Source organism: Battus philenor, unplaced genomic scaffold (genome assembly GCF_028537555.1).
Source record: "Battus philenor isolate CCGP_79_NKW_IND1 unplaced genomic scaffold, ilBatPhil1.0.hap1 SCAF_14, whole genome shotgun sequence".
Classification (NCBI taxonomy): domain Eukaryota; kingdom Metazoa; phylum Arthropoda; class Insecta; order Lepidoptera; family Papilionidae; genus Battus; species Battus philenor.
Window position 1 is genome coordinate 9,182,362 of NW_027181676.1, and position 27,089 is coordinate 9,209,450.

The 27,089-nt window shown below is 30.2% G+C and overlaps 1 protein-coding gene across 1 annotated transcript; it reads left to right on the plus strand.

The window, feature by feature from the left end:
- Positions 1 to 19,421: 19,421 nt before the first annotated feature.
- LOC137933717 (juvenile hormone-binding protein-like) lies at positions 19,422 to 22,971 on the plus strand. Its single transcript, XM_068777744.1, has 5 exons — positions 19,422 to 19,649; positions 20,144 to 20,372; positions 20,454 to 20,578; positions 21,327 to 21,479; positions 22,589 to 22,971. Exons 1-5 carry the CDS (start codon positions 19,589 to 19,591, stop codon positions 22,750 to 22,752), a joined length of 732 nt encoding a protein of 243 aa, XP_068633845.1. The 5' UTR covers positions 19,422 to 19,588; the 3' UTR covers positions 22,753 to 22,971.
- Positions 22,972 to 27,089: the final 4,118 nt, after the last annotated feature.

Consider the following 27,089-nt stretch of genomic DNA (forward strand, 5'->3'; position numbering starts at 1 on the left):
ATTTAACTTCTGTCCCTGGTGTATTATTTCGTTACTAACCTTATCGCACGAAATTTGCGGCAATTAATATTGTAGCCACATGAACGTTAATTTATTGAGAAATATCACATTCTCCATATCGCATAATAAGCTTTCTTCATCTCATCTCTTTTTTCACTGTTCAATCCTGACAATTGCGTGCGTAAGTTGCGGGTTTGATTCCCAAAATAAAATCTTATACAATTCACACGTTGTACATTAATTATATAGGATTGCCACTACTCACAAACAAATTTCCAAAGGATGGGCAGTAACGACGCTACCCTCTTAACAAGTAATTGTGGTGTGTATGGCAAGGCATAGGTTTCCCCCATAGATACCTTCAAGAGAGGCCTATGTCTAACATTGGTTATCTATGAGCAGAAACAATAACCTGTAAGAAGTTAGTGTAATATTACGTTGGACATTTTTTATTTTAAAGTTATAGTTAATAAAATTTTATAACTTTTTGAGAAAACAAAGTTAAAAGAAATAAATAATTGAACAATAGATTTCATAACGGCAATAGTTGATCTAACTAAAACTATTGTTCCAGGGAAAAATCGGCTGAATCTATCTCTGTCACCAGCAGAGGAGGTTTCATTGTAACTAGCCTAGCCCGGTATACAAATATTCGACTTATACCAAGCGGATGGAGAGTTTTTAGAGGTTCATTTGGCTGCGTACTTATAGTATAATGTGTAATGCCATTACAACAACCTAGTCCTTTTTATCTCTGCACGCCATTTTAGTATCACAAAAATACACTATTATATAATACATTCAAAAATAACATTACAAATATTTATAAAAATAAATTATTGTTTAAACACCAATTTGTGGAAAATGAGAAAATGCAATAAGTATTCACATTATAATCATGATTTTAGCTGTAGAACATATTCTGTTGGACCTACGTCCACGCCTCCCCCATAGATTATTTAAGTATCTGTATTCATATAAGAATATAACATTTGATTTTTTAAATTATAATAGTATTTGTGGCTACACTAAGTACCTATGACTATTCACATGTGAGTATCGAACATTTGTATTAACAAAATTCTTCACTCCCTTTTGGTTGTTAATAGAATTTCCTGACATTTACTAGTTACATCCTATTAATAAAAAAAGAGAGACAAAGACTCGTAATTAACTGTCGAATTATATTTTTAATCGTCATTGTTTGGAGTCGTAGGTAAATTGTCGCTACTATTTATTTAAATTTTTATATTATTACATTGATACTCGTATGATTCACAAAAATTTAAAAATGGCTGTATTTTTTTTATCGTTTGTTCCGCTATGTCAAAACTTTATTAGTTCCTTGGAAATGAATCAAAAAATAGCGATGCACATACTATTAACACTATAAACAAAGACAAGTTTGTTTGTCTGTCCAGACTTCTAAAAACGTAAATCAATTTGTCAGAAACAGTCTCCGGTATTATATTACACTCCCATGTAATATCTGTGAAAAATCGTGTAATAAATTAAAAATTTAACAAAGAGGAAAGAAATCTTATTACAATTGCATTTCGTAGTGATAATAAAGCTTCGGAATGGATTTCTCTACTACAGTATTGCGGATATTGTGAAAGTGATCACTAAAAAAACAGTCTTAGCTATTGGGGGCTCTTATCGCATCAGAGCGCGTTTAGAGGCAACTTTCGTAGATTTAAGGAATGCCATTAGAGGGGAGCTGAATCTGAATTTAGTTTCTATAAAATTGAGCTCTTCTGGCATTTTCTTATGACCTACATAAGTGGCTACTATAAATTATTCTGTGTTAATGATAATTCAGAAATAAATATAGTGTTTATACTATATTTATTTTTCCATTAACGAGTGTGCTTTCGTAAACTTCATTCATCTCACACTGGGCTTAACTTATATCTCAAGACGTCTTTACAAAAATATCTTATATATAGCGACATTAACACGTAATCCGATTCCTGTAGTGCAAGGAATAGTTATGTTACGTTTGCTACGTTAGGTATTTATGGCAAAGACACTGTATGTCTCTCGTCTGAAAGTCTTTGAGGTGTTGCTAAGCTTTATGCACTTTTTAACAGCTCTTTAATTGAAACGACTAAATACTCATAGCAGAACATAGCAGTCTTTTGAAAATCAGGTTGAAGATGTGTAAGAGGTGAACTCTGCATATTGAGACTTATTATTTATGTGCAATCAAATAAACATTCAATCGCACGGCCAGACTTTAAAAGAGTTTGCAAGCAAATAAAAATTAATTAAAACATAATTCCTTTGATCGTACCGATGTTTTCTAACCACGCTTTTGTTTGTTTAGCAGAATCGTCGCCAACGATAACCACTTAGACGGCCTCTTGTAAAAGTTGGTAACTACCTGCACGGAGGAGTGAGGACTTGAAAAGTGTTCTTCAGAATCCGCAACGTTCGTGACAATTGATGTTATATGCTATGTTACAAAGTTGGCTCCCTGATGTGCATTAATATGTATATATGTGTGTGTGTGTGTGTTTATATATATACATATATAATAAAAACAACACGGACTTTTATTTTTTGCATCTATTTGTAAGTACATTATTATTAAGTTCGCATTATATTTTTAAGTTCGCGCTGAACAAAATCTTTCAAAATTGCAGTGCAATTTCTGGAAAGAATATCATACAATTTTAGTTTTTTTTTTAATTTTTCGGAATAACAGTTAATCTCGCTTTTTATTTAAATTAATGTCAAAAACAAATTTTAAACCAAGAAATTTGGAATAACTACTATAGAATAAATTCATAGCATCAAAAATATGTACAAAGCTAAAACTGAATTAAAGAAAATCGGCTCCAGTGAATATAAATTATTTTAAGACAAGTAATTAAGGCAAAAGTGATAAACTTCCTCTTTTGATGAAACTTAAACTAGAAGCTCTTAAATGAAATTTATTGACATAAAATCTGGAAAAAGAAAGTTTGTAATAAAAGAAATTCGTTAACAGAAGCCTTGAGAGGTATCTCTGTGCTTTTGTAAAGTAACTCACGCTAAACCAAACATTTAGCAATTAATTTACTGCTACCTCTTATCTTCTTTTCTTGCCCCCTTAAAACGCGATATAACATTTAATAAAGGAGAAATTTTATATTCCTTTAACACAAAATATGTGAATATAGTGAAATAAATAAAAATAGACATTGTCGTCCCCGACTTCATCTCAGCCCAAAGCTGCCCACTGCAAGGCATACGCCTCCCGCAAAGACATCTATGGGGATATACATTAATCGCCACGCTTGGCAGGCTGATTAGCGTTGGCAGCGTGGTGTTATGGTATGCAGATGACGCTGCTGACCATCCTCTTGAAAGTTTATGAGCAAATGCAATCAAATATAATTAATGCATAAAGTGTGAATTATATTAGATTGTATCCCCAGAAACGAACCCATGACTTACGATCGCAAGTCTCAGACCTCAGGAAATACTTTCTCTACATCACGAATTTCTTTTTATTTACGAATACGTCAGTCTTTATTATACATAATACTATTTTTAGCTGCTATACTAGATAGTATGTATAATATAATATAGTTCTCTTTTCCTGAAAAGTTTACATTATCATTGCTAGTAGAATAATTCCTCTTTAATTTTTGTATTTATTTCATAGATTTTATATATTCATTACTTAAAAATAAATAACGGCATTGATGTTTTGCTCTTAACAATATAAAATTTATTTTATTATAAATAGTTATTTTTAGTTTTTGTGTATGTATACCAACACACTCACTAAATATGCATGGAAACATTTTTATAGCCTTCTTAGATAGTGTAAATATTCAGAGAATAAGTTATGAAATATAAGTTCCGATAGCTTCTCGATAAAATAAAATGAAATTCATCCATCCACTATATTCTTTTTCACAATCATTAATAGTTTTATAAATCCTTATGATTTTTAATCGACGCAAAATAGGCGAAGAGTCGCTTAGTTGCGGAAACCTGCCCGTTGTAACAATGACAAAATCCGGGTATATTAATTAATATATGAATAGCTTTTTCACGGTAGAGGAAGGTTTGAAATAACAATTTTGTTACCTTGATTTTCGCTTTTTTTAAATTCATTACATAGATCACATTCAACTTTTTTAAAGCGCATACTAATAAGATATTACCTTAAAAATACTCTTCTCTTCATATGTGCCATGATAATAAACATGAGAGTTATCATTATCTTTCTACGTCCGTTATTACCAATAAAAATAAGAGTGAAAGCAGCTAATAATAAATGAAACAATGGTATGTTTAAATAAACTACTTAACTAAATACATTTACAGCTTTCAAAGTAGAATTGTGCTTTTTACGCGATGCGGGTTCAGGCAAACGTATAAACAACCACTTTAATGAAATAGTATTTTTTGAGCACTAATATGTGTTCAAAAATAGTATTTTGTTTGAAATGTTTATTAATTATTAAGTTCCGATAAATATTATAATAAATATACTCATTCCAATATCAGTAATAATAATTTTATGATATAAGCAAGTAAGGCTGGTGATTAAACTAGTAAAGGTTCTTTTCATCGTTTCAGTCCGTAGACACCAACTGCAAGATATACCATAATCACCACGCTTGGCAGGTGAGTTGGCAATAGCACTGTTCTATTATGGTACGCAGGGGAAGCTGTTGCTCTGAAACACTTTTATTAGCAGCGGTAATCCTATATAATTAATACAATAAGTGTGAATTATAATCGGGAATCGAACACGCGACCTATGATCACAGGTCTCAGTCCTCTAACCCTAGGCTACCACTACCAAAGTTGGGTCCGAACCATTGCTAATGTCCTAAATAAATATGTTATTCCTTAACTTTCAGAGATCAATAACTTGGAGAATTTATTTCCCGAAACCTAATATTATAAACACAGATTAAGAATTATTTACGAGTATTTTTAAGGGATTTCAATTTCGAAATTCAAAATATATTTTTAAAGTCGGCATTTACCTGCAATTTTAGTTCGTCAATTATTTGAACATTGAAAGTAGTAAGCTACTACCGATTCCAGCGAAGCCAGCGAGAAACTCAACACCTCTTTTTAATTGAAGTTTAACAATGTTTGATGTATGTAATACAATATCAACCCAGAAAATGAGTCAACTAAGTTTCACATATTTAGATCAACTAAAAAATCTTGAATGTTATAATATAGTTTATTTAATTACTGGCTGTAGATTTTAGATTAAAAATTAAGTAGAAGGAGATCTATGATATCCTGTGTAACTTTATTATATATGAAATTAATGCGTTATGAGTTTATTTTAATTTATTATATTTTATTGTGATTTTTGGTGTAAAAATAACATGTTATTACACAGAGCTCTTCACAACGTGTACTTTTAGAATGTAACTTAAATATGGGACACATTTTGTGTGAAATAAATTTAAAATATTTTTTAGTTACTATAAATGTGCAAAAATAAACGACGGTTTTTTTTAAGCTATTCTAATGCGATCTTTCGCATCTTTATCAAATTTTTAAAAAGATTTTAAATACTTGTGTGGAAATATAATTAATGAATGATTTCCTACATATCTTATTAGCACGAAAACAGACTCGTAGCTCCCATTTATTATATATTTTATTTATTAAATTACTATAGTGAGACTATAAATATAAACGAAATGCCATGATAAGAGTAAATAAAATTTTTCTTCAACAATGCCTTTACACCCTTTTGTTAAACCCGTGCGGTGTTTATTAGGTCATTTAAAATGAGAATACAAACTCTTAAGAAGCTCATACTGTTGCCAAAAGTAGAATCGAAGCCAAATAACATAGATAAGATTTGGTTTATTCAAGATCTAGCAATGGGAAGCTACGCTTTTCCGCTAGAAAAGGAAAAGAAAATCTTAATTTAAATTTTACTTTTCTTTAAAAGGAAATGAGTCTTCATTTCATCAAAAGTTTTATTCGGTGTTAAAAAATAATGAATACATATTGATGATTGTATATAGATTTAAAACAAGATATATATTTTTTTAATTTTATTCGATATACATTACATTTATAGGATGATGAATTATGGGTGGAAAAGCAAATAATTTAAATCAATAGGTAATATATAAATCGGATCAATAGGTTTAGAAGTATCAACATAATAAAAATATAGTAAAAAAACTTTCCTTTAATTGTAAAAGTACTTATAAAAAGTTATTATAGTTTACTACCTGTCTCCGCAGATTACGTTCTAAAAAAAAAAAATTATTAATGTTATATATTTTAGAATGATCACTTTATCTAAAGTGGTTGGAAAAAGGTATTAAAGGTTTAAACCTTATTGCTGATAAATAAGCTATAGGGCTTTTATAACCAATGACCTGTTTCTAATTCTGTATAGTGTGATTGGTTCATTCTATTTTTATTAGCATTATTTATTATATATAAAATTATTAAGTATTTATTGTCATTAAGACGTACATTTTTCTTATCATACATAAGCTAGCATTTCATTGAACTGTCGAATATTCGCAGCGAACATATATCTGAATTTTAGTTTTTGCCAGATGGATTGGTTGCGTTCGATTCGCAACAGTTTCAAAATTACTTTGTAATCTGTAGTGATATCCCAATTGATAACTCAGAGGAAAATCTGGTGCACTGCGTTTTAAAAAAGCGAAGCATCAAGTATTAATTATTAACAAAAAAATTTATTTATTTACTGTACACGCAAGGATAGAAGAAATGTGCGCAGACATTTTTCATTTCAGATTCTCTCAATATATATACATATAGTATTTTTTTGTTAATTAAAATCATCTTTATTTTTGTGCATTTTCGTACCTTTGTATTTATGATAGGATGATAATGTACGGAACTAGAGATCACAAGTTTCTGCTTAACCTATGTAGATCTAGGTAAATAAAGAAATGTTTACAAGTATATTATTTTGGTACAAAAGAAATCTTTTTTCAGATCCATTTTGTTCGACGTACTTAATAACTGTTAATTATACTTCTAAAAATATCTAACATACTTCTATTAAAGGTTCATGAAAAAAATAATTCAATTGTCATTCTTGCGATAAATTGAAGTAAATATGTTTTTTGTAAAAGTAACATTGATAAAACGTTTCGCTTTGTCATTTATTTCGAACGAAACAAAGGGTTGGTGAACTTGCATGCTTCAATGTTTTCGTCAAAGAGTGACAAGAGCGCCTTCAAAAAAAGAATGAATAGGCTAATAGGGGACTAGCGTGTTTAGCTTCAAATACTTCACAAGAAAACTTCCAGTGATGTTGTAATAAATATGAAGTGTTTTTATAAAAATAATTGGGCTTTAAATAATAATGAAATTGTTTATTACTGTTATTTATGTATCTGTGTATCGGAGAAACAGTCTCAGTATTGTTTTCAGCAAATGTGTACTACGTTTGCTTTGCTGACATTATTAACCTACTTTTAACACTCTACATAACAACGTTTCGTAGAATCTTACTATCGACTGATAGCGTAACAATATATTAAGTGATTAAATATTAATGTAGATGTGTATATGAATTTAATGATTCCGTAATATTTAAATCGTTTTCTTAATATATAATGTTGTGTTGGTTTTACGGTTCAAACATCCATACTTTTAGTAAGGATCTAATTTGACATCACTGTAACAAGTGAAAAATATATTTAATCGTATCAAAAGTGCGGATTACTATTTCATATCGCTTTTGAGATAAGGCGAATAGTGAAACTTTTAATACACACTCTAAGCTCACAAAATCTTCAAAAAAATTTTTAACAGCCAATTCGCACTCACTGTAAAGCTTAGGCCTCCTCCAAAGATATCTATTGAGGTATATATCATAATCGCCACTATTCGCAGGCTGGTCGGCGATCGTAATGTGGTATTTTGATACGTAGAGGACACTATTGCGCATTCTTTGGAAACTTGTCTGAAAGCAGTAGGAATCCTATACAATTATTGCACAAAGAGTGAATTAAAGAAGATTGTATCCCGGGAATCGAACCCTTGATCTATGATCGCCTGCCGCAATCCTGTACCGTTAGACTATTACTGCGCCTAATTATGCATTAGGTACCTTAAAATATAAAGATAGTTTTTTAATCATATTTTACAAGGCCAAGTTTTGTATGAAAATATCTGGTGCACACAAACTTTTTCACCCCTTTACAGCATAGAATAAAACTAAGTAGCAAAAAATATAAGTTTCATCGACATTGAAGTTAATGTATTAAAAAAAAAATTAAATGAATACTACCATAGTGCCTTATAAAAATATTTTCGTAAGTAATGTGGGTTTAAAACAAGTGCTAAATAATTTTAACAGGCGTTTTTAAAGTGAGAGCTTTATTGATGAAAACCAGGCAACGAGGATTTAAATTTTCCTTCCAAAAAGTATTATATGTGATTGTTTTACGTGAATGGGTTTTTTTATAAATACTTACTGGCTAGAAAGAAAAATGTTTATTATTAAAGTTCATGAATATTCCATAACTTTTAAAAATATATGTAGTTATTTTAGGAGTAGAGACATTTAAAATTAATAGTTTCTCTATTCTTACTTAAATGAAATACTGTAGTGTGAAGTAAGTTGCGTGGCTTTTCCATACGGAATGCTTTTATGGAATGCCTGTTCATGATCAGAACAGCTAATAGACGCTTATTTTAAAGGGTAGGCCTCCCCAAACACTGCAGAAATGATTAGACTTGCGCTGCTTTTGTCCAGCCAATGACCTTCACTCTATCATCGGTCCACCTAACGAGGGAGCTGGCTTGTAAATGGCACAGGGGTACCTTTTGCAATGCCTGTATAAAGAAAATTTTGTGACAATATGTACACCCGCAGGAATAATATGAGAGAGGGCTTCGACAGTTGTGCGGCGTATAAATAGCAGTGTCCTAATTCGTTTTTTTTTTAGATAGCCACCGTTTTAAGGGTTGATCGATGTTGATTTAGATGAATATTCTCCATACACTCGAATCGTATAGTCACGGGTTTACAAATGCGCGTTTATAAATTGCTTCTAATCGCTATATATTATGTGTTTTGTATTAACTCTCTTAACCATCTTTTTAAAAACACTTTTCAAAGAGGTAACGGTGTACGATATATATGGAAGATTTTTATCTTAAGAACTGAAGAAGTTATATAATCTACGAAATGTCTTTCGAGTATCAAAGACTCAGAATTAGAGTCACAGTCATTAACCACTTGGATACTCTTGCTCACATAAAGAGATACTAGTAAATGGGTTGTATTCACAAAAATGTGTACAAGTTTCGAAAAAATGCCGCATCCATTGAGGCTGCAAGTATTATTTTATATCCAAGAAGGAACTCCGCGTTTTAAAGCAGAAAGTTAAAAATGTTTTAAGAATTTCTAGGACGAACTTACAAATGTATTGCGTCTATAGATATTTCGTTTCGCATTTATAGCCGAGTAACTGCATCATTTACACAGAGAGTTTGTCATAGTCAACATATTCAACAAATTTCATTGTAAATTTGGAAAATTAAGTAAGTAAATATTTATGTTCTTCGAATGTTATTTTCAAATTATTTCCACTGCCACAGCATTTTCCGGTAACTACTGAATCGGAACTTTTGTTATCCGTAGGCACTGATAAACTGAACTTCTGATTATATATTTATAAGCCTTTTCGTTTATAATTTATAATTATATACTTTTCGTATCATAACTAAAGATACGAAAAGTTTTGTATTAGCAGCGTTGAGATATTGGAAATTACAGCATCTATAGTTATGTCATGTCGTGTTGTCGAAATCAGAGGATTATTATTCAGAGCTAGATTCAAATCATATTGGAGGAAATCGATAATTTGACAGACATATTTGTAAAAATTGACTTTGAAGTTTCCACTTAAAATTGTCGTATTTTTGTTTTAAGTGGGGATATAAATAATATTTATGTCTTTATTTTGTCAATATTAAATAACCTATAATAAATATTTTACATTAATAATTTGATAATGTTAAACATAATTATATTAAATATTAATATTATATTTTTATGTCATACGGATAGTTAAACTCATTTATATTGGAGCTAAAAAAGTGTGTAAATACAATTTTTTTCACTAGTATTAACTAAAAATAATACGAATAGTAATATTAATCAAAATATTCAACTTAAATAACTAATGAAATTTATTAGCACATATACAGTTATATAGAAGAGTGTAGATATATTGCAGGTGGATAGAATTAGTCCATACAAATATTTTTTGTAGTATGGGCACCATGGGTTGACATGTTTTAGTTATTTTAATTTTAGTGAATAAACCTGTTTCCTGTAAAATTGGTCTTTTATAGTTCATTTGTTAAATAAAAAAACGTAATATAAGACTACAATATATTATTTTTAAGATAAGCACATAAACCACATTATAATCAAAGTAATTAAACTTTAGTTATAACAAAACAATCGTATTCTAGCCAAAAGAAACAATAAAAAAAGCAATATTAAGTTTTAAAAGCTTCAGTGCGTATTTACAACAAAACGTGCTTGGATCTAAAGCTTGTTGCATTTTTTTACAAGTCATCATCATCTTATCAGTCAATAGACATAATATATGATAGGTTGATATAAATATTACCGTTTAATCCCTATTTTAGACAGTATAGATTTCATTCTTCTTAAACTCAAATATATTGCATAAGGTAAATAAAAAAATAATTACGAAAATTGCGCTCAGAGGTTTTAATTGTGAGCAGAAACTTGAAAATTTTAGAAATTAAAATGACATTTGGAACTTTACACATTGAATAGTTCGCTATAAACTTCGCGCGATTGGATATTCGTTTTAAACTTAGCTTGTTGGTTAGTTCACTTTGCAAATCGTGTATTTAATAGTTTGCTTGAAACGTCGCGCGTTTGACAATTCGTGCTGCGAATATATATCCTCGTTCAAAAGCTGCATCAGTTGGTATTTATCGATTCACTATAAAAACAAGTTTCTAAATTAATTTTCATTCTATTTTATATAAGTTGGACACCCAAATTAATGAAATAAGGAAGTAAAATCAAGTATTTTAGTCGTAAATTACTTCACGATAAATGCACTACAAAGACCGACATTTTTATGATATCATGCAGAACTTTAATCGCTTTGCCAGATATTCGCACTTTTAGGTCTCAAGCAATGACCGTTTCTCTTAGTTGTAAAACAATAAAATCCTAACCCAAACTAACTTGACACATTTATAATATTGACACTACATATCATAAAGCACTGGTAATAAAACTTTTGATAAACATAGCAGCAACTTCTACATTTTATTACTTATTTGCAAGTTGCGAATAAGTAATAAGATGTAAAAATTAAAACATGTGTGATACTGTTGTAAGTTTGAACAGCGCAAATACCACTCATGTACCTTAACAGAGTACCGCACCGAGAGACTAATAATTGATGACCCAAATTTGATTAAGGTCGACCCTTTCATCTTATAGTGTAGGGTAACCTGTTCCACCTTTATTTTAACCGTTACGTTTAAAACATATAATGTATATCAATATTTCTAACATATGCATATAAACATAAACTTCAGTAATATCATAATAATTAATATATTTTAATTGAGTACCTATGTAATAGTACAAACTAAATATAATATAGAATATTAATTGAAATTAATATAACACTAAATTTTATTTGTAATAACATATTTTTTATGTAAAAATAAAGCAGAGGAACTATTTAATGTGAGCAGTAATAGGTCGCGAGTTCAATTCTCGAGATTTAAGTTTAGGTAATTGAAACTTTGATTTATTTAGGATTGCCACTGCTTATGAACAAGTTTCAAGAAGATGAGAAGCACCGTCCCCTTTGTACCATAATACTATAATATGCATTAAATTATATATAATATGTATATATGCATACATGTATATATATTACATGTCGGGAACACGCCTGCCAAGCGTGGCAGATATAGTATATATTCCCCCGTAGATGTCCTTGACCGTCAAGGAGTTGAAACGACGTCAACTATATAATGTTATTTACTCTTATATAGGAATATATAATAAACACAATATTCTATTTTTATTATGTTAACATTTTTTTACACGAATAACGAATCATCTTGTATAAATCTCGCACTGATTGCCTTACTAATTTTTCTAATTACGGAGAACTTTGAAAATATTACAATCTTTGGAAACATTCGGGAAGTAAATATTTCAACAATGAGAATAAAAACACTCAGTATAAAAATAGATTGATATTAAGTATCGATGAATGGCTCATGATTATTCTTCATAGGTTCAAATTTAGTATCGTTACACACCTCGGCGAATACAACTGCTCCACGTGTCAATGGTTAGTATATAGAATAAACCGCATAGAATAATTTTTACTAAATAATTAATTCTACATACATATAAATAAAAATTAATATCTCCTTTCGATGATGTTTTATTAACACTTAAAACATTACCATGCAGTATAATTCATTTTAAATTTTACTTTAAATAAAATCAGTAGAGTTTTTATAGTTTGTAATGTAAACACATTTAATAACATTACCGTAATGTAATAACATTTTAAATATTGTTTTTATATTTATTGAAACGTATTATCGCTTATTGTAAAAATAAAATTTATTACCTAACGACCGCTAGATGTATTTATGAAATATGATGATTTAGAGTCTCCTTTGTATCCCACACGTTTATCTTACCTGTTTTGAAGACAAATATCCCAGAAAAATACCCAACGCCATGCGTGTATAAAACTTTATAAAATGTGTCCAATATATCGAACGTAAAACGATTGATTGGCAGGTAAAAAAAAAGTTTTTTTTTGAACTAAGACATATTTCAAGTTACGTAACCAAGTGATATATACCACTTTGTGCGCGGTTGTACTCCTTTTATGGTTTTTTTAGTTATTAATAACATATTTAGATTGTAGCTTAATTTCTACACATCTATAATATCTATATATCTTAATGCGTATTCCTGTTAACGTTTTATGCCACTTCTTTACTTACTGGGGTAATACATGATATTATTTATCTAGTTGTATTATATGTACATTGCTACCATAATCGCCACACTTGGCAGGCGGTTTGGCGGTCACAGTGTGGTATTATGGTATGCAGAGGATGCTGCGGCCTTTAGAAACATGTGAACTGTGGCAATCCTATGTAATTAACGCATAAAGTGTGAACTATATAAGATTGTATCGCGGGAATTGAACCCGCGACCTGCGATTGCAAGGCTCAATTCTTACCGCTGGGCTATCACTGTTATTACAAGGCACTAGACATTACACCTGAAATTTAGGAAGTATATTCCTAAAACGGAGTAGAATTTATTTTTGCTAAAAACCATTATTTATTGTAAAGATGTAACATAATCTCCAATACAATCTTTACTTATTTATTTTAGCGATTATATTGTTAGAGACCTATAACGTATGACTCTATTGTTTTTAGATTTCAGGGTAGCTAGGTGTTAAGCGTATACAAAAATACGAATAGTATGTTTTTCGTAACAATAATTTTTTAAACATCTCTTAAAAATACTTAAAAGATTGATATTTATAAAAAAAAATTGTTTTATTATTTAATGTTCATTGTTTACGCTAATTGAACTATGTCCGCGATGGCTTAGACATACCACATGTCATTTTGCTGTGGAATTCAATTAGCAATTAACAAGCAATTTTTAAATTAGCATTTAATTATCTGTTTGTTGGTAACACTGTAAATAATTTTTATACGTAATTTCATATTAAATAACCTACAACGTAATAAATTCATCAAGCAATAACTCCGTAGTTTTATCGTCTTATCCGAATAGAGCCACGGATCATCGGATTAAAACATTAATTATCCACTATATTGTTACTAGTATGATCAAAAATTTCCTAAATATTATAAAAATTTAATAATAGACTTTTAAAGATTATAAGTAATATTCATGAGTTTAAATTAATCATTAATGTGGTGTTCTCAGTTACGTACTCGATTGATACAAACAACATTTTAAAGATTGTGATGAAATCACGATGGATTTCATTATATGACCAGTTTCTGCTAAGTTATTTTGTAACATGTACAAACTTGAGCTAATGATTAAATCAAAATAATATTCATATTCATATCTGTAAAACTACAGAGTTAAAATTAAGTTCAATGAGATTTTGCATTTTTGCATATTCTTATCATCCTGTACAAATTTAACGCTTACAATAAAGTAAATAGAGACGTTTTTTTTTAAATTTCGGTAAATATTTTTTCAAAATAATTATTATTTATCATCATTTCAGCCGTACGACCTTCATTGCTAAATATATACCTCTTCCATGGATTTCCTATAAAACCGGTACGAAGCGGCCTAAATACAGGTTTTTGACGACCTTAACAAGGATATTTTTTCATTCTGTAGATGGACGTCTTACACTGAGCTCGCCTATTCATAGTCTTCACTCCAAAATCTGAATTCCCAGAATCTTTTCTGTGCTCTTTGTGGTCACCCACTATCACTGAAACTCGCTAAATCATTGGCCCCACCTTCGTTCGTTTACGGATATTTTCAATCCTTATTTGACCTTGTTGCAAAATCTCAAGACTTAAGTAGCAATTTGGGAAATGGTAGCTTCGTAGTAAAGGACTATAACTTGCAATCGTAGGTCACGAGTTTATTTGAGGTATACAATACTATATAATTCCCACTTTGTGTATTAATTAACTACTGGACTGTCACTACTCAAAAAAAGTTTCCAGAGGATAAGCTGCAACATCCTCTGCTTTCCATAATACCACAATGCGATTTCGAAGCCGCCTGCCCAGCGTGGAGATTGTTGTATATCCTTTGCCTTTCATTGGGCATCTATGTGCTGAAAAGACGAAACTAAATCCCAATAACTTTAAATTCTTTGATTTACATAAGGTTTGGGAAATTAAATACGGCGTCATGCTAAAACTAGCCATATTGGCCAAGTGATTATATGATACTAATGTTATTCTCTCTGCTCTTTGTATTGTAGTGCTACACAGGTTTTAAAGCAAATTATCCTACTGCGCACTGCATGTGCGCTTCTCACATTGTAAAATGAATATTTTCGCTATAAAAAATAATTTAAATTTTAATAATTGTAACGCTTTGATCATGTTTTAATCTCATAATTCCTCATGTTTTTTTCCAAAAATATAATATTGACACGCAAATTTATGTTTTTAAGTATCCAAGTAAACATACATATACTTTTCATTACAACATGTTCGCTACCCTGAATTAAAGAAAAGTGGTTGTACAGCATTATATTACTTTATTTCTTGAAAGATATGTATTCATTTAAACATTTCGTATGCGTTAAAGAGACTATATACCAGTTAACTGAAGGTATAAATAAAAAAGGAAAAAAAAAACAGAATGAAAGGATAAAATAAATAAAACAAACAAACTTGATATAAATATTGTAAAGACTACTACTGACTATAAAACATAAAGCGTATATTTCAATATTTTAAATATAATATATTTTTGTGTGATACGTATGATATAATACCTTATTATATTATTAAACATGATTTGACAACAGTAGCGGTAGCACAAACCTAAATGAGGTGTCATATAAAAAAGCGATTTTTGTCCCTTCCTTTCATACGTTTCCATTGTGACATCACTAAACTATTACAATAAGCAGTTATTCGCGTATCAATTGTACGGTACCACAATAGAATAACATAATAAGGTACAAGGTAGTCTATTGATAGATTTATCTTTGTCCCTTACGCTTCCGCCTTCAAATCGACTGTCATTGACGTCTCTTGATCAATTGTTATCGTCCTAATTTCAAATTGTAATCAGTAAAAAAGGTCAAACTTTTACTATTTTGCTAAAAATGTATTTCATTGACTTTGTCAAAGTTGTATTAAACTACCAGTGTCCCTCGTGCGCTCCGCATGGCTCCAAAAATCTTTTACCTTCTAGCTTAGTTACTGAAAGGAAGAAGTCTTGTCTCGGCCTACTACATTAAATGTTCCATAGGATTGAGAGGCCGCCAAGTTCTTACACGTGTCTCCCAAGATAAGGGTAGACAAAATAAAAAAAAAAACTCTTAGATGTGATGGGTCATCCTCACCGGCGAGGCTTATTATCGAGTTTGTTGTTTTCATTACCCGAGATGTCAGGACGCATCTCGGATTGTATTTCCGCCCCGAGGCTGTAGAGAGGCTCCTTTTTGTTATTGGTTATTTTAGACTTCAACAGTTTATTCAATTACAATAGATAATTTTACGAAGCAATTCATTTTATCAAAATAAACTATATTGATCTCCTCCTGCAGAAGGATTCACCTAAAAATGTTGAAATATAACAGTTATGAAACTATTTAGGCACACATCTTTTTAAAAAAAAAAACAAAAATTACAAAGCTAACAGATTTTTCGTTGCATGCATTTATATACTTATGGCAGCATTTAGTTGATGCAGTTATAACTGAATAGAGGGTACGTCTGACGTTGACAAAGAGTCCAAAAGAACTGTCAAGGACTAGGACTATCGCTGGTGACAATATCTTTAATTCCTGGTGACCCAAATATTGGTAAACCAGATGTCAAAAAGTCGATGGCTTCTTTTCCTCTCGAACGTAATTTCGTTTTTTTTTTATTTTCTATTAATCTAATTCTTCACTCATTTGTACATTAAATCTTGTAATGAAAAAACTATGGTATATTATTTAGTTTAAAAATATTGGTATATTCGTTTCTCAGACATAATTATCATTTCAGTATCCATTTAAAGTTTTTAATTCGTAATGTATAAAATCCTGTTACGTGTAAAGGTATTCACTAAAAATACTTTGTGTTAGTTTAGTCCAGCAAACCTTTTTACCTTGGGATCATACGAGCATAAGGTCGCAGTTTGTATACTCGTATTAAAATTTTGACCACAGAATTCTTTTCACATTAATCCTTTTTGAGATTTTTGTTGTATATTTCGGTCAGTTATTTTATGTCTTACATATTATGATTTTAAGTATGGATAAGGTTCGTTATTTAATGTCACTCTCAATACTAAGCTTATATATTTGATTCAAATTGGCTATATATTCTTGTTTATGTATTTTAATTCTTATTCTATCTTATTTGAGCATTCAGTGTTAATTGTATTAGATAATTGTACTTTTATTGCACATTGAATCATAGCCAACTAAATGCCTTATACGCATTTTCTACCCATCAACCGTTATACAAAGATAACAAATAGGCACATGTGTAAATATTATAAAAAAGTTATTTGATAATGAAATCTATACACAGGATCATTGGCGATAGAAGTAAAAGTTAAAAGAATGAATGTATAGCTCATTTGCTGTCAATTAATATGTGATATTTCTCATTAAAATAAAAAAAAAAGATTATAAAACGTATAAATTTCTATTCTACATGTTCATGATTTTATATTGACATCCAATAATTTATTAAGTAATAAATACATACTCACTTATGATAGACATTATAAGAAGACTCATCCAGAGAACCATGAAGAGCGCTACGCTCAAAATGTCTCAAAGCTACAAGGTCAACGATACGGTTTTAAAAATTGCTATGGCTGTTGGAGCCGAAAGATGCTCGAGTATCAAATAGTATCAGCCAGTAGATGCGGTGTGATAATGGAGGCATTTGGAGGGGAAGTTCAAGGAAGATCATCGTGGTGATCTATGGCCGAGACCTACGCCTTGCTGTAATAGTCAATCGGCATACACGATGAATAAACAAATAAACAAATACTTAAATAGTAAGATTTATAATATGTACATAAATTACACACACCCTGAAAAATATTTTATGTTTTGATCAAATTTACACACCGCATAAGATATATAAAGAGATCTTTATCGTTCGTTATATTTCGTTATTGTTTTCTGTAATTTTTTATGATTACACAACGCAGAAAGAATAATTGTTACGTTTTTGTAGCTTTCAGCATTTAATGCTGTGTTGATATTTTTGCTCCAAAAATATCTTTAGCTATCTCCTTTTCATTTTTTTCCACAGTTTAAATAATTGAAATGAACTTATCGGCTTCTAATTCCTAGTGTTATCGAGGTCATAGAGATCACTTATTTATTGAACTAATTATAAATTCTATTTATTATTTTCGTAAAAAAAAGTTTTTGTTACGGTACAAATATTTGTTTGTTCAAATATTACATTATTTTTGAGATAAAAGTCATTAATAATCTCTAGAAGGTTATCGAGAATTTAATGTGTCTATTCGATTTTTAATTATTAAACGTTTTTTTTAAATATTATCCGTTACTGTTTCCTTAGGTTGAATTATTCAAATTATTGGATAACTTTATTTTTTTGCAAAGTTAAAAATTACTGTTCCACAATTTAAGACTTACTTATTCTTCCAATAAAGTTTACAACATTTCTTTATAATTCGTGTAGTAATTTTTGATTTTTAGATAACTTTTATATAGTTGTATTCAAGAGAGTATACATTAATTTTTCTTAAGAGCTTTGTGCCAAAGTGTTCTCGGCAGTTTATCAGATTTGGTACGTGATTTTTAACTTAAATAAAGGTCGGAAGGATGCTTAATCACTAAGCCAAACAAGGAGTCACAGTACAAAAATAATTCTTAAGGAAATATGATTTATAAGTATTTATTTTTAAAAAAATATAAGAAGCAAAAATCCGTTAATTAAATTACTTTTTAATTATTGATTTATGCAACCGCGCATGTGTACTAAAGTACATAATTTTAATTTTTAAAATGTTAAATGTGTTAGCAATATCCATTTATTATTGGTGGTTCACCGATTCCGACGACCTTGTCCACCTTGTAAATGGACCCTACTTTGCATTTGCCTGTCAGTGGTCTCCGCTCAAGAAACCTATGACCAGTGTAGTGGCCATCAATTCTTCGCGCCTGCTCACTAAAGTAACCTACGAAGCCATTAGGCTTTCGGACTTTCGGATCTCCTGACAATTGATTTGATTTCGATCAGAAATTCCGAACATAGCTCTCTCCAAAACTTCTTTTATCACTATACTCATATATATGATATTTATTATACTCCTATTGGCAATCTATGGGAGAACAACTTATGTCCAACAGTGGTTGTTCTACTGCTGAAACGATAATGAATTGGTAGTTTTGTTAACCACATTTGGTGATAAGTATTTACAGTATATATAACAATTTTAAATTAAATGTTCACAATAGAAAAATTAAATAAAAATGTACAAGTAACCTATGGATTGTTAGTTTAGAAAGTAAATAAAACGACTAAGTTTGTTTCGGCTTGAAAATTGATTAGCTAAGAATAATATTTGTAGTGGCAATTAGATTTAATCGTTTATTTATAATATACTTACAGTGGTATTTATCATTTCTCTTATTTACCGCTCGGCGCGCGCTTCTTAACTGCTGATAATGAGTGACCTGTGTAACCAAATTATTCCTTTTTGTTTTAATTTTTATTTGCACTGATATAGTTTCCGTCATAAGCTCCGCTGATAAATTACAAGAGCAAAACTCCAACTAGTGATCAGTCAACGTAACCAATCCGTCGAGTGCACGCCACGATGAGGACCTTTGAAGTGTTTTTGTTACTTAGTTTTTCTACAGTTGCACTTTCCGATGGAGGTATGTGTTTTAAAAATAGAATCCTTAAAGTTCCTTCTCACATGAAATGATATTATTAAAAAATATTGGTTATAATGAACTTTTATTATTTAATTTTAAATACTTATAATTTTTTAACATTTTTTTTTGGTGCAATATTTACAGTAAAACCATCATTTTTTTAATCTCAATGAATCTATAGGTACAAAATCGTATTGATAGAATATGGAGTGAGTAGTTGTTCTTTGATCAAAGTGACATTGACTTTTGGACCTTTTTATTAGCGCCTAGATAGTGTCAATAAAAGTTTTATTAAAACACAAGTGGAATGTTCTAGAGATTGATGATTACATTCATAAATTATTTTTTCGCACTGTAACAAAGTTTATTATGTCATAAATAATTCTTAACAATAAATTTTTACAAATGAAATATGGAATTATTATTTTACTTAACATAGGTATTATTATTTTCGTTAAGTTTTATCAAAGTAAAAAATACATTTTTATTTACAGGCGAACTATTGCGCTCCTGCAAAATTAAAGATATTGAGTGCCTAAGCAAGTCCACGGAACAATTTCTAGAGAAAACTTGTAAAGGTATTCCTAGCGCTGATATAAGACCAATTGATCCTTTAGTGATACCATCACTGAATTACGTGGTACCTGAATTTGGAGACGTGTCGATAGAATATAATAATTTAAATATATCCGGTTTAAGGAACCAAAAAATTTCCGACTTCCAGTAAGTATTTATATATATAAGTAATTGTGGAAATAACATAAAATTTAAGATTTAACTAGAATATGTTTTGTTTATAAAAAGGATGGATAAGGAAACAAAATCTGCAGAACTCAAAGTCGACGTTGATCTAAATATAGTTGGTGAAATAACAATTAACGTTCCTTCGAAATCTAAATCTTTCTCTGGGAGTTACTCCGCTAAAGCAGGTAAAAAGATATTTTTATTTTTAATTATGTCGGTTCGTTAAACTTAATGGATATCACTTTGTTAAAATAACTTTGTTTCTTTACTCAAAAAAATACTTACGGTACCATATCAACTTGGTAAAATCAACAGAAACGAAAATGCATTGTGTAAGTGGCTGTCAAATATTGAATAATACTTGAAACGGAAATTTTTGAGAGCATACCCAAATGTCCGATATTGTTAAGTACTGTTACATATACAGGGTGATTGGTCACATATGTCAAAACTTTAAAGGATGTGCCATAAGAGTGGTTTCAAAAATAATAAATACTGTAATGATAATAAAGTAAGGAAAATCGTTTTTAAAATTTTGGTAACTATGTATTAAAATTAAAACTAATCATCGTCTACTATCTATTCCAGCAGACGTTATACTGAGAGAAGTTATTGGATTAACGCATTCCTAAAGAAAAATAAATTAATGCGATATATTTCAGAGCAAAATCTCTACAAAGAGTGATGTAATTGTAAAAAGGTGTAAAAACTTTAAAAGTGCTTATTAAGAAATAAGCTACAAACTCATCCCTTAAATATTTTACATCAATTTACTTATATAATAGAGACTAATTAAAAATATAAATTGTAATATTTTTTAAACAGTTATGTTTGTACAAGTGTTATAAAAACTTAGAATTTTTAAAATTAATGTTAATATAGGTTATAAAGTATATGTAATAACGTTTAATGATACTAATTATATTATTTTAGCTGCATTGGCAACTGCTAATTACAATTATGACTTAAAAGTCAACGAAAAGGGTGTTCGGCATTTTGAGGTGCTACCAGAGAAAATAAGCTGCAGCATTATTGGTAAACCCGAAGTATCATTAAATGGCGAACTGATTCATGCATTACGGAGCGGTAAGATTTTAAGCTTGTCTCTATAAGATTAGTTACAAACGTATTAGTACTTTTAAACTAAGAAACGTAACATGATCTCTCTGCTTCTTATCCTCGGGACACGGTTGATTCTTACACTGTGGCCGATATACTAATTTAGTCATAACATTAAATTTTACATACGTTAAACAATTCAAAATATATTCTCGGTAACCATTGCAGAATGGTTGCAACTGCAGTTTTGATGTACTTGCATAGGACGCAAACGGGAATTCGGCATAATGGTGTATTAGATTATAAATCCAAACACTGAGTGTGTTAAAAGAAGATATAACTTTTTTTAGGTATCGCAAGAAAAAAACTTATTTTCTTTATTCATACATTATACTTTCTGTAGAGAATTCTGTTCAAAGGAACTGTAAAGTGACTTGATCTTTTCAATTAATCCTTAAAATTATCTATTCCATTACTTTCAACTCCTTAGTCTTAATAGCAAAAAGTATTAACGCAATCCTCTTTGCCGCAACAGTACAAAGATTTCAATTCATGAATCAATGTAGGAAGAATTATCCTAAGCCTTTGACTAGGGAAAAAATATTGAAATATTTAATCAGGTCGGTGTAACTAAACAATCGCAGAAATTATTAAATCGTTAAGTTTTTCTCTGTGTTATAAAAAGGGTCTATGTGTAAAGATCTATGTCTATATATATAAGATATTGGTACGAATAAGTGCGTTTAAATTAGTCTAAGTAATTTAAGTAAATGTCACCTGATGATTAAGTAAATGATAAGGGCTAGGTTCCTTTTAAGATTACGAAACGAAGCCTGTTAAGTTTTTTTAAAGATTAATTGGCCTCATTACATCACTGCGCCAAATCCAATAACGGATTAATGAGGAAAGCTGGCTTGTGTCAACGTCTTTCTTATAGTTGTTCTTCCTTATAGTTTCTCTGCAAGAAATCAAAAAAAGTGAATTAGGTAAATTCATTAATAGTAAAAATGAATTAGAATTGGTGAATAAAGGCAAATAGTTAACTTAATACATTTCATTAGCTCTAAGATATCATAATCTAATGAACTGTATACAAATCGCCTATGAGACTTAAGTTTTAATTGTTACTCTTACAGATGAGAACTTTATGGTATGGAGAGAAAAATTTGAAAAGGGTCGTGAAGAATTTCAAAAGAAGGTGATATGCAAAATGATAGAAAAAGCTTTCGTTACGGTCGTTCACAACCTAAGGGCAGCTGCAAAATTCTTACCAGCGGAAGATTTTTTCCAGGATATATAAATTAAAAAAAAAATTGACGCAATGCAAAAATATTACTTTTAAATGTTTTATGTTTTGATTAATCGAGATGAACGAGTTATACTAAACATCGTTGTACTTTGTTTTCTTATAACCAAGCAACTAGTTTAATCATGTATTAAAAACAAAACCATTAGAATAGATTAGATACACGAGCTAACAAGTAATGTTATGTTTACCTAATAAATAGTAATAATATTCTCTATTCGTTTCTTTTGATAAATAGTTTCGTAATTTCATTGCCCGATTTTAAGTTTTAATTAGTTTTTGAAACAGTGTTATTTGTTTCAAAAGGTTGAAGTCAAATGGTATAAACTAATTATAAAATTAACATTATATTATCATTCTTTATTATAACATACAACATAAATAGCTTCATGAAATTATTCAATTATTTACTATTAGTTTAAATTTTTTTTATCAAACTAAACGTTAAATGAAAATCAAAAGACAAATATGCATTCATTTTTTAAACAAAAATACGATTAATTCTTGATTACGTAAGATTTGTTTTTAATCAACATTAAGCATTTGAATAATGTACATAGTTTTTTTTTTATTATCGATACTTCAACTGTTTCTTACATTTATTATTTTGAAACATAATTTCGAGCATGATCTTCTGACTTCTACTTGTTTTTATTCTAGTTTGAAAATTGCAACGGAAACTCGTTGGGACAGCTTTAATAAAGCTTTGTTCTTTATTCTATTCGCATACATTTTCGTTTCTGTAATAACTATTTTTACTCTATATATTCTTTACAATTACGTAAGTCTTTTTAACATGCATAGAGATGCTTGTTATCGGATCTAAAATTAACTTCATATATCGCCCCAGACTTGTTTAAGTACGTTTTGCGAAAACCAACCATTGTTTCCGAAGTGCCGTGCAGGTTTACCTTTAAACTCATTTGCATAATAAAGTCAACACGGTCTATACATAACTCTCCGAGCGTGGTAAGTATTTTTGCGTGAAGTCAATGGCCGAGCATTGACATTTAAAACGGGTACATTTAAATAGTCATTTAAATTTATAAGGTGAAATTATTTTTTATTAATGCTTTTCATTACTGTATAAATATTTTATATAGTATTTTACTCGTGTTCGTATTATTCGTACCAATGATAAACAGATATCTCTCAAAGTTGTTTATGCGCGTCAACTTAGTATTGCAAGAATAATATGCGGATTATTATCTACTGTCCGGAGAATAATCTGCCTATTGTTGACCTGAATGCCTAATGGCAGAACTGATGACCGCTGGAGCCTCAAGGTTCTGGAATTAAAAGCACGGACTAGCAATACTATATTCGATTGATGCTGAACACCGTTAGCCGTTTTGGCTTTTACAGCTTCTTCGGACTCAGGGCACGCAAATCCACGAGCTAATAAATTATACAAAAAAAATACTTCAAATTCGACGCCTCACGTATGGTATTGACTAATTGTTGCTGGAGTGAACTGGCAAACGTAGAATAGGACGTCTACTAACAAGGTAGTCAGATGACCATGCTAAGGTTGTCGGAAGACGCTGGATGTAAACTGTTACCAGTCGGTCTATATGAAAATCTATTGAAAAGACCCGGATGTAGTTGTCCAGTAGTTAGAATCCTACTACTGAAAGGATATTGATGGCGGTGACTAGAAAACCATCATAGTTAAAGTTTAAAAAAAACCTTTAAAATATTCTCCAAAATTTCTTCGGAAGTTGATTTAGTTTTTTAAAAAGCAAGTTATAAAGAATCGGATCCTTAAGGGCTCTCAGACACGTAAACGAGATTTGAGAGAGAGGGTACTATTTTAGTCAACATAAGCCAATACCATTTTATACTTATTGTTACCTACTACTTGCTCCACGAATTTAGTCGAGCGATGTATATTATCAAGATATTTGCATATGTAGAGTTTACACATTTCTGCTGATATTTGTATACGTGCTGTGTTAGGTACCGCTTTTCATTTATACATTACACAAATAAAGAAAACTTTATTGGAAAATGGTATACGTTAATGGTGTTATAAATTTTTTTTGTAACAATTATACATGTCGATGAGTAATAATTTTCTGTCATTAGTAAAAAGTTTTAATGTCATTAAATGTATTAGCAATTATCAAGTGGCACGCGTATCGTTTATGTAGTTCATTTAATACATAAACCAACTGTCTTTCCTCGTTCCTTTTATTCTCACGATCTATTAGAGTAAAACTACAGCAGCATTTTTCGTATCTCGAAGTCGGGATCTGGCATTCTCGGCAGCACTTTGACCTCAATAAATCTCCTGTGCATATCTTTTACGTGGAATTACTATACTTGATCTCACCGCATTTTAATTCCATTTTAGAATTAATTTTTACTGTCTAAGCAACATACACACAATACCACTAAAACAACATTTAACTTAATAGAAGATAAATAGCAGAATCTTGTCATTATATAAATATTTTGAATAACTAATTGAAATTTATTAAATTTGTCTATTTAGTTTGTTAAATATTAAACTCCACCACAAGTTAATTAAAAAGGTTTCGCTCCATACACTCTACAAACCGGAATTGCAAACTGTAGTACGTCGTAAGGTAAAGTTTCGAATTTGGTGAGAAGCCGACGTGGTCGCTGTAGCTTCATTTTCCAATATATTAAAAAAATACAAATACATATTTTGTTTTATGAATATATTCTATACAGTAGTTTCAGTTAATTTGTAGCGACGCAGGTACGAAACTGGGACAGAGTATTTTAATGTCAGTCACGTCAGTAACGAGTGTAGTCAGTAAAGTGACTTAGGGAAAAAATGCATTCAGCTTGCTGATGAAACAGGGCGGCCGCTACTCCCTCCCATCTCGCGCAAATCTAAAGCACGGAACAACGGTTTCGATAGCACTATAATAAAATACAAAAGATAGTTATTTATATCACATAAGAAGCTATCTTAAACAGAAAGAAGTAAAACCGTTTTCAAAATTTAGAGTTATCAGTTTGTACAATATAATTGGAAATAGGTGTAATAGCTTTAACTTTTTGCTAGCACATGAGCTACACATTTACCCCTTCATAGCTCATACTTATTGGGCAATCAACATCTATAACCAATCACTCTGTCTGTAATAAACTCAAAAAGAGCTTTTTTTATTTAAAGTCTCAAAATTTACTCAACTCTTAAAATTGGCACATTTCTTTGTTCATGTACCACTGTCTAGTACGTACTTGACATTTAACAAAGCATTGTGTTAAATCAACGGGTTGCAAGGGAATTTCATTTCTACATAAAACGTCTCCTTTTCATGCTCTTCAATATAGCATGAAAATCTTGATGCTTCTTTATTAGTTGTCTGTACATTTATACTGAACGGTATTGAGATCGCATGCTCCATTACAAAGAAACAGATAAAAACTTGACACATTTATGGATGTTCTTTTTTGAGTACATTAGAAGCCATTACGATACGATTTTTCTCTTCGTTTTTTATTATCATTACGGATTTATTGAGTTAATGTTAATTTGGTGGGGGGAAAGATTAATTTTCAATACATTGCCGCTAAATGAAATTCGAAATTTTTTAGGAGTGCTGTCATATACGTATACCAGTGTATCTAACTCCAATACATATAATTCGTACTTTCGTTTAAATAATTTCAATAAATATGATTTTTGGAAAAAACAACCACACGTTTGCGTGTTTTAAATGCGTATTCAATTATGGCTCGGAAAAAAAATTCAAATTTCGAAAAATGGTCCGCACTAGCTTGGCCAACCCTGATATATAACCTGATCAATGCAATTATTTACACTATGTTTCTAGAATACTTTGTTAAGCGATAAATACCGAGGTATTTTCCAATTTGCAATGGATTACACCAATTAAATACCGGAAAGTAAAACTGGTTAGTAGTACAAGTTAAACTAAAATAGTACACAGGCATAACTCTAGACTAATGTCTAGAGGAGGATGATAGTATAGAACGCATAACGAGAATATAGAGTCCACTATGCAGCAAGCTCGGAACGGACAAACTCTAAGGATGTATAGGCAATGTCTCTACTAAAAACACAACCTCTAACACAATAATTAAAGTTGAATGGACGAATTATCATTGCTTACTTTGTTTAGCTCTCATTTAGCTTTAAATAAAGAATATTATAAAATTATAAATTAAACACAAAAACAACACACACTCAACTTGCTCACTCCACACACACTATCATAATACGTCATCCTCTGTTCAGTCTTTGTTCTCTACAATCATAATTTGATATGAATTAATAATAATGTATACTTTGTTATAAGAGAATTAGTCTGTTAATATTAATATTCTAG

What these genes read in the sequence shown, in the direction of transcription:
- LOC137933717 (XM_068777744.1), top strand. Translation starts at nt 19,589, where the DNA reads ATGAGGACCTTTGAAGTGTTTTTGTTACTTAGTTTTTCTACAGTTGCA. An exon ending in GAGTTACTCCGCTAAAGCAG is followed by an intron (nt 20,579 to 21,326) that starts GTAAAAAGATAT and finishes ATATTATTTTAG; the next exon opens with CTGCATTGGCAACTGCTAAT. An exon ending in GATTCATGCATTACGGAGCG is followed by an intron (nt 21,480 to 22,588) that starts GTAAGATTTTAA and finishes TTACTCTTACAG; the next exon opens with ATGAGAACTTTATGGTATGG.